Source organism: Odontomachus brunneus, unplaced genomic scaffold, assembly GCF_010583005.1.
Source record: "Odontomachus brunneus isolate Ranch 3 - 2012 unplaced genomic scaffold, Obru_v1 Obru_scaffold_079, whole genome shotgun sequence".
In the NCBI taxonomy this organism is placed as follows: Eukaryota; Metazoa; Arthropoda; class Insecta; order Hymenoptera; family Formicidae; genus Odontomachus; species Odontomachus brunneus.
The window spans coordinates 1,453,652-1,463,935 of NW_022639529.1; the positions used below are offsets into that span (position 1 = coordinate 1,453,652).

General features: G+C 32.1%; 1 protein-coding gene across 1 annotated transcript in view; it reads left to right on the forward strand.

Annotated features, from left to right (window-relative positions):
• The first annotated feature begins 671 nt into the window (after window positions 1-671).
• LOC116847540 (apolipophorins) overlaps window positions 672-10,284 on the forward strand; it is a 69,995-nt gene continuing 60,382 nt past the window's right edge. The window contains exon 1 of the mRNA XM_032822637.1: window positions 672-849. Coding sequence (XP_032678528.1) covers window positions 780-849 — 70 coding nt within the window. The 5' untranslated portion in view covers window positions 672-779. The remainder of the gene's footprint in view (window positions 850-10,284) is intronic.

Below are 10,284 nucleotides of genomic sequence, written 5' to 3' on the forward strand. Positions count from 1 at the left end.
AAAATAAAATGAAAGAGAAACGTACAATATCTGTCTCATTATTTGTCCCCTGTCCAATGTCAAACGTCTACTTTTCGTCCCTTTTTTCTACGTTATTACGCAGTGCGTAAAATCCTACCAAAAATGTATTACTCCATCCTCAATGGATGTGGCAAGTTGCAAGCGCGGCGACTATTAATCAATAACTGATTAATTGTCGGTGATTCAATTAAAACATAGGCAGATAGTGATACACCGATGACGCCGCGCTGGCAGGAAACAGGTCGCAGTGGATTCAGCGATAAATATCCCACCCTCAGCAGAGGAAGCCGAGCCGATGGCGATTGGGGGTCGTGCGGTGGTTCATCCTACGCTAGTACGTCCGTTCGAGGGAGCAGAGACGATACACGGCCGTTTTTTCATTGTATTTTGAGACAGTGATAGATAAGACGAGAAAAAAAAATTTTTCTTTCGATAACAACGCTTTCATCAGCCTCTGTGTTTTTTCCAATGGGAAATTACGGAACGCCCGTACGCTCTTCCTAACCCTTTCCTATCTCTTCGGGCTCTGATGACGAGGCCGCGGACCTCTCTCGATATACATTGCGTGCCCGAGTGCGAGCGATACGCACAGGAAAGATTTGTGGCACGGGTGGGGAGCGACGAGAGCATAAAAGCACGTACGAAGAAAAGCTCGGACGCTCTTGTCGTGTTCGCCCGTGGCCGTCGATCGTGTCACATCGTGTCACACTGCGCTTGATTGTGCGAGAGTGCTAAGTTCGGGGAAGAAAGAGGACGCCATGGGGCTCGCGAGGGCGGCCGTCATCGCCGCTTGTCTCCTCCTGTTCCTGGCAACTGACGCTTCAGGGAGTAAGTAAAGCGAAGTGTGCGACCTTCGTCTTCTTCTCATGACCTCTTCTTTTAAAGATATTCTGCGCTTCGTCCTTCGGACCCCCGTCTCCACTTTTCTCCTCCTCCAAGAGTGTATGCCGCACACTTTGGTCTGTTACTTGAAATTTGTTTCAAGTGAGATTTTCAACTTTGAACTTAGGCTCGTATTAATAGTCGTTACTTGTCTTACGTGAAATATTCAAATCTGAATTTAGAGTTAAATAAGATATTTATTTCAATTATATAACACGTGATATTACATTTGCAATTGCGATGCAGCTGAGAAACTCAGGTCTAATTCTAAATTAAAATCTGAATATCTTACCTGAAACAAGTTTCAAGTAACGACTATTAATACGAACCTTAGAGTTATATATGAATTTTCCAGTGGAACAGCGATTACAAATGTAATCACATATATATCTTTCATGTCGCATATATATCTTTCAGATTTATCTGAAAATTTTAGATCTAATTCTAAATCTGAGTATCTCACGTGAGATAAGTTTCAAGTAACGACTATTAATATAGATCTTTGATTTATTCGCTTGGATCAAGCTTGCTTATGAAAGTTAGTTTCTTTTTCTTTTCATTAGAGTAACGTTTCGATATATCTCTTTTCGTTTTCCACAATGATGCTCCAAAAAGATGTAAAACTCGTTTGCCGTAACGATACAGGATTTTCTATTCTAGATCGATTCTAGTGATTCTATTGACAGACTCTGCCAATGAAAAATACGAGGTATTATTTATTGATATATTTATTGATATATTTATAGATATATTTATTGTAATTTTCACACTTGTACATCAACGTGGAAAAGAGATCGCCAATCCAATAAAATCGTTCCAAGATTCGGAAACGAAAGGAAAAAGACGTCGCGTCCATTTCAATTCAAATTGTAAAACGATATTGACTATTGTAACTCCCTTAAAAGTATCGCTTTTAAATGAGCATATTCGAGACGAGACTTGATGGAAGTGACATAAGAAAAGTCATCGTGGTATTTTCACGGAGCATGATACATGAATATTTCCTTTTCCAGTTGTTTGCCCGAAAAATTTCAAATATCGTTTTTCAAATATCATTTTTCTCGTTATATTATGCATTTTGTAATTATTATCTAATCAAAGCTTTATATTCCCGAAGAGAAGAAAAATTTCTTGGATATTATATATTTTTACTCTTTTGTCGACAGGAATTCAATTAAGAATTTTCTTTGAGGTCACTTGAAATATTTCCACTCTATCAGTCGGAACAATTTCAAACTAACATTATTTTTCTCGTGATATTATACATTTTACAATTATTATTCCAATTAAAGTTTTATATTTCCGCAGAAAAAAAACATTTCTTGTGTATTGCGTATCTTTACTCTTTTTGTCGGTGAGAGTTCAGTTAAAAAATTTTTTTTAAATCACTTGAAACATTTACTCTCTATCTCTCTTTTCTTTTCATATAAATATAGATTGATATGCGTGAATGTTTCTTGGATATTATTCTGCATATACTCTCCTCTCTCTCTCTCTCTTTCCCTTTCCCCCTCTCTGTTTTTATCTCTCCCTCTTTCTCTCCCTCCTTCCTTCCCCCCCTATCTTTCTCTCTTTCTCTACGATAACATTAAGTAAAATCCCATAATTTCTGAAAATCGCGATCTACATCCTTGAAAGTGAACTAACTATACATTTTATCTCCGAACTAATCGAACCGCGAAACGAATCCGATAATCCAACGTTAAATTCTTGATGCAGCAAAAAGAGCTTATAAAATCGTATCTGATCACGTCTCAGTCTGCTCCAAAGCGAATCACGTCCTCGTGGGTCTTCTCGAGAAAGCCGGATGACTTCGATAAGCCTGAATTTTTGTATCGAATTGAAGATTAATAAGCAGCGAACTGATAAAAAAGGTCAACGTGCTTCGGGCGCGGTCAGGTTCGAATATCGTGAGGTTACTTGCTGTGTCAAGGATAGAGATTACCGGATCGATGTGTCGAAATTAGCGATAGTTTCATGCAAGCAAGAGATTCACGACTCGAGGCATCTCATCGGTCGTCGTCGTCGTCGTCGTTGTTACATCGTCATATCGATCACATCGAGTAAATAACAAAAAAAATAAACGAGAGACCGTCTCCCTCAATGCTATAATTATGTTGCGATTTACGAAAGCGCGCACGTCTCCGACACTTTCAGACCTTATTCGATCTCTGCCGCGATAGCCACGGAAAACATGTTGATTTTTCTGCATAAGCACTTTGCTCTTTTTACCACCTATTGCTCCCGCGTCGGTAACGGCGACTCACACACTGATATAACCTCTCTCTCTTTCTCTCTCTCCCCCCTCCCTCCCTCCCTCTCACTCTTTCTCTCTTTCGTCGGTATTTGTGACCTGTTATTTTCCATTCTATGTTACACTAGAGATTTTACTCTATTGTGCGTGCGATTAATCGTACTCCCAGCTTCGACCGCACAATTGACATACGTTTATTTCTCGATTTTACATAAAGCAACGCGTATGCAGAACTTTTCAACGGTCATCCAAAGTTTGATACTTTTTTTTTTCAAGAGAAATATAAAAGAAGTTTTGTATATCGACGCAACGCCATTACCAGATAGAATACTTTCTTAATGAGAACAAATACAAGAATTATTGTACAATGTTCTGAGAATTATTTTCGAACCACATGAATGCTAAAATATTTTTTTTCGTAAGTAAGAAAATTAAAGCTGGAGGATAGTAATGCGTTATTCGCAATATTGGCTAAGTTCCGAAATAGTGCTGACAGTACTGACAGTACTGATACAGTACTGAAACCAACATATTTATCGTTCTGAAATTGTCAGTAAATAGCAGCAGCATGGGAAAATGGAAACGCATTTACAATATCGTACAGTGGCTAGCAGAAAGAACATAATCTATACAATCTATAAAGAGACAAAGAACAAATTTATATAATTATGAATAAGGTAGCACTTATTTTACTTGGTGCACAAACTATGATGTTTCTTTTTGGAAAATAATAAAATTTTATCATTAAAAAACGAAGAAAATATTGCAGATATTTTTAAATTAATAACAAAACAAGGAGAACTTGTATTAAGATTTCTCGATTTTACGTAAAGCAACGTACATAGAATCTTTCAACGGTCGTCCAACGTTTGATACTTTTTTCTCTTCAAGAGAAGTATAAAAAAAGCTTTATATATCGACGCAACAGTACACAATTACCAAATAGAATACTTTTTTAACGAGAACGAATACAAAAATTACTACACATAAAAAATTATGTTAAAAATATGGTCGCTTTCCTTTCAGATAAAGGATTTAAAGAACATTTTAGGTAAGATTATCTATAAAGTAATTAATGTGATTAAAATCCGTAATCTTTAACATCATAAAATTAAAATAAAAATTATTTAAATATCCCACATAGTACGTAATATACATAATATCTCAGTAATATTTCCGTAATATTTCTGCGATATTACAATATTACGGAAATATTACTGTGATATTAGATAATATTACGTGCTATAAGAAATCTTCTTTTTCACAGAATATGACATTTCTCATACTTATGTCTATCAAGTTAATAGACAGACGTCATATTCATTACTGAACTTGCACTACCACGAAATAATGTGCGGAATTAGGCGGAAGTCAGCAATTCACTAGAACCTATTTTCGTGGAAAAGGTAGTAAGTTTTGCTATCTTACATTATATTGAAAATGATTTCGGAACGTGAAAACAGTATGATCAGCATTGTCAGCGCATTTCGGAACGCAGCAATTGTAACCGTGTTATAAACTTTTTTACAGTAATGACTTAACGGTATAATTTAGTTTTTCCGTCAATAACGATGACGATAATATTATTACATTTTTTTATACGAAATAGACGGCAACAAACCATAAAAAAGGGTCTTCAAAATTTTTTTAGAAAAGACAAAATCGTGACAACGTGTCACTTCTTGCGTAACGATGATGAGATAACAAGTTATTTTAAAATTTTTTTATGTATATACGAAAAAAAGGTTGTAATTTTTTTATACAACTTTTTTTCAATTTTATCCCATGTTTCTAGTAGTGCAAAAGCAGATTGTTAATAAAGTCTATCTTGCTAAGGAATATAGTAAATTTTTAATAGCACATTTCAGTTTCTAAAATAATATAAATAACATATATGAAACGAAAAGATAATCAATTATTACAAATTGTGAATCTATCCAAAAATTTTTTATTATAAAATTTCGCAGTAATTTGTATGATAAAATTCTCTCCGTGCAATATGTAATGATAACGATTTACTTTTAGAAGGTAACTTTCTAGACCTAAAACTAATTACTGACATTGTATGCTCTATTTAACATATTTGGACCACACATTCTGCACGTTCATTGTAAATATAAGTGCATTATTTTTAAACACATATTTAACTGTATAAGGATAACGAGTTTCTTTTTTTTGGATGGATAACGAGGTGGAGTAACGAAAAATTTTCTAAATTCTATTAGAATGAAATCTCATTCCAAAAGTAGAGTAACTACCGGATCATAAAAATTCGAGGGATTTTAACTCGTACATAGAAGCAAAAGATATTCTTGTTTGGAAAATATCTTTATTTTTAACATAGTAATCTTCAAGTGAGTTTACATAGCATTAAACGAAGATAACTGCAAGATTACTTGCAGAAGATTACTTGCAAAAATATATTATACATATATAATACAATGCGTGAAATAAAAATCTATGTTCTTATTATTCAAAAATAATTTTCATTTATGGATAACATAGAATATTGAATTGAGAATACGATATTTTTAAATGTCGAAAGAAGGTATCATTATCATTAAAATAATCATATTGTGCCTCTTATGGAAGTTATTATAATATTCAAATAAAAAATTGTATTATTGAAATTTAAAAATTCTTCTAACAAAATTATATATCATTACTTATAACACAATGATAATATTGATGATTATTTTATATACAATGATTATACAATGATTATTGTATATATGAAACAATGATCGTTGATTTAAGTATATTTATTTTAAGTGAATAGAGAGGAATCTGAGGCACACATAACACATTTAAAAACGTTATATTTTGAATTCAATATTTTGTGTTTTCCATTAATGAAAATTATTTTTGAATAATAAAAACATAGGTTTTTCTTCATTAAGTTCTATAAAATATATTATTGCAAGTAACTTATTTTTCTATATACACAGGCTCGCAAAAGTATACAACTTAAGTTAAACATATTTTAGGCAAGTAAGAGCCGAACGCTGATATTGAAGCGAGTATTTTACTAAATAAGAGAATAATAATATTTGACTATACAAACGCATATGCCAGATAGGTTTCTCAAATCCTTTTTATTTATAACGTATGCACGCGGCAAATTAAGCTTCTACTTGAACTTGCACCATAATTTCTAATATTAATTAATAAATAATTTAATACAAATAAGATATTAATATAAATTAATAAATTAATTCTTCTAATTACATCAAGAGTATCCATTTTTTATTTATAATTAGACATGATAACTTATTTTTGTTTAACGTTATGTAATTATTTGAAGATTAACATGTAAAAAATAAAGATGTTTCCCAAACAAGAATGTCCTTCTTTTGTGTATTATTCTACCTTCCGCGACTAACAATAAAAATATTATTTGTCCTCTTCATTACTGGCATGTCATTAATTTTAATTATGGATTTCGTGTTTCTGCCCTTGCGGCCGACAGTAAAATCTCTTGTAGCGTGGCACCGCCGATAGCGCATTATCACACATGCTTCCACACATTTTGCCCTTCGTTCGGCGCACACATTGTTACATTTAATCGGGAACATTTTAGCGGATTAACGCGGCAATAATTGCGCGGTAATTCCGCTTTACACGCTGATGGAACGCATTTCCAGAATAGATAAACACCACCGAAATACATACTTTATGATTTCCCTCGTAAATAAATCCTGAGATTCCTTATTAATTCTCCATCAGGTATGAGTCTGTGGAACAAATGGAAATTCCACTAAATATTTTATTCACTAAAAAGAAAATACATTTTCACAGAAACAGTTTCGTACTAGTCTTCACAATTTTAGATAGTTACTTTAGATAAGAAGAAATGGGAAAGATACGGCGCGTATATCATTCTAATCTTGACTTTATGGATATCATAATACCAAAATTAAGTCGTTCAGTACTTCTCAAAACTCGCGACTAAGAAGGTTAAAAATAAATATAAAAATTAGAAGAAGAAAACAGTCGATAAAGTAATTGTCGATGAAAAAGAAATGCATAAAATTAATGGAAGTTTCAATAATCTAAAGCGCTCACAACGTCGCAGCGTGCAATCGTATTTGCAATAACTATACAGGAAAAAAGAACATCCTTGTTTTGAACATATCTTTATTTTTGATATTATAATCTCAAAGTGAGATTACATAAGCTTTAAATAAAGTTACTTACATTAATATATTTTGTATGTGTGATTCAACAAAGAAATACATTCTTATATTATAAGAAATATATTCTTATTATTCAAAAATCCATTTCATTGAATAAAAAGCACAAAATATTAAATTGAAAATATAATATTTTTAAATATCGGAAGAAGATATTATATTACCAAAATAATCATATTGTACTTCTTATAAGACTATTATAACATTCAAATAAAATGATAACATTGTGAAGTTCAAGACTTTAAAATTCTATTATAGTAAAATTACATATTACAATGATACATGAAACAATGATTGTTAATTTAGGTACATTAATTTAAAGTAAGTTCTCTAATTTTGTTCCTGTATACACTATGCGTTATAATTCACCGCAAAATGAAGTGTATTATAACAATACATCTTCACTTTTCAACATACTATATTTAAGTTTAAATTGACAGTTTAAATTGACACAAGTATATGCGTTAGAGAAAAGTGTTTTAATCTTAAATATCGTGTTATATATATATATATATATATATATATATATATATATATATATATATATATATAATATTGAAGATACATGATATATGAAATTAGAATGTTTATGTTAATTTGAATTGCTAGTATATCTTGCGTTAAAAATAAAGACGTGTTAACGTGTTATTATAATAATACATTTCATTTTGCAGTGTAAAGCTCATACTAACGACTGCCGATTGCAAAATAGAGCATTGTCTAATTCGCAGTCACTCAATCGGTGGTTGCTTTGCTCTGATTGGTAAAAAAGTAGTCGCTAATCACCAATCGCAATCACAATCCAACCAGCAATCGCTAGTCTTATACGAATTTTAAGGAAGCAGTTAAAATAATTGCTTCATAAACCAATTTTTGAAGGAATATTTTCAAGTTTTAACAGTATATTAATTAAAACGTGATTGAGATATGTACAATTAGAACAAGATTAACCATGTCGAAACTGAGATAATTGAAAACCAAAGTTAGCACTATTTATATGTATCGCAGAAAAACAGCTTTTGATATCGCGTTTTTAATTTTAGCAAAGAAATTATTTTTACAGTTTACAACAAAAAACAAGTAGACGAAAGAAATTTGTGGAAATATTTAAAAAATTACAAAATTATTGAACATTTAGTTTTCAACAAATTAATATGCAAAATACACAATTTATAATAACAATTTAAGTATACGACAGCTAACCTATAACAATTTTACGATAAAGGAGATCAGTTAGATGGCTTGAGAAGTATGTTGCTCATGTGCTTTTTTTTAGTATTTATTTTAAGAGAAACAATGGATACAAAATCGCAAAATGATCCTTTTAGAATATAGGTATTTCTTCCTAAATTTCATTGAAATTTTATCAGAATAATGTTACTATTAAAAAATAGAAAAAACTGACTCTAGTAGTAGTCAAATATATATTCGAGTCTCTCGAGAAATTTTTTATTAATTTTCTTCATCGTAGGTGAATAAAGTTAAGCGACGTGTTACTAATGAGAATAAAGTTTCCTGCAAATGTATAATATACTATTTCGAATAATAAAAATAATTTTCATTCATAAAATAACTGAAATCAAACATATGGGCGGACGAAAGTTGGCCCATAATTAAGGTGAAAATCTTTTTGCAGGAACTCCGAAACTATAACTAATTAGAATATATATTTTATATGTGGTCCTCTTTCCTCTTACCCTGCGTTACTGGGAAACTAAACCTACGATAGCAGAGCAAGATAGCCATATTGTTTTTTTTTATTTGCATGTTTTTATTTCATATTTTATTATATTTTTTGTATATTATTTTATTATTTGTATATTATTATAAAATAAAATATGCGGTTGATAAGATCAACCGTATACTAGACATTAACACACAAAAGAAGACTGTCTCTATCATGTTTGTACAGTCAGTCACAACAGTTATTTGTCTGAGAAGTTATAACTTTAAAATTCGGAAATATATGGTGCGTTGAACTCCGATCTCCCTTATTTCATACACTATATTTCCTTTGATGCTCCTTAATTAAGTATCTTTTTAAAGATAAAATGATAAAATCTCAAAGTCTATTAGGTGGTAAACTTAGTTCCTGCGGCTCACAGTTAGATGACGTTAGTTGTAGGTGTAATTTATTTTGACATCTGAAACTGGCTGCATTTGTCAATAAAATTCAGTGCGAAGAGATTCATTTAAGCGAGCAGTGCTATTTTTTCTTTTGATTAAATATGGAACGTGATAAGTTGTTTTTTCGACATGTGCTGCTTCATTACTTTGACTTGAAAAAAACTGCAGCTGCAGCTCATAAATTGCTTTTCGAAGCTTATGGCAATTATGCTCCATCGGAAAGAACATGCCAAGTATGGTTTCAGCGATTTAAGAGTGGTGATTTTGATGTCAATGATAAAGAACGCTCAGGCCAACCGAAAAAGTTTGAAGACACCGATTTGCAGGCATTATTGGACGAAAACTCTACTCAAACGCTCCAAGAATTGTCTGCAGCATTAAATGTTACTCCGATGGCTGTTTCCAAACGTCTACATGCAATGGGAAAAATTCAAAAGGAGGGAAAATGGGTACCACACGAATTAACCGCAAATGCCATTGCGAATCGCTTAAACATCTCTTTCTGCTCGCCAGGTAAAAAAAGAAGAGTTTTTTGTGGCGCATAGTGAAAAACTGGCGATGAAAAATGGATATACTTCGATAATCCTAAACGAAGAAAATCATGGGTAGACCCTGGCCAACCATCGACATCCACACCAAAGAGAAATATTCATGGCCACAAAGCAATGCTTTGCATTTGGTGGGATATGCACGGCGTCGTTTATTATGAGCTACTCAGACCGAACGAAAGTATCACGAGGGATCAATATCAATCACAATTAAACCGTCTGAATGAAGCATTGTTAGAAAAAAGGCCAGCAGTAGCCA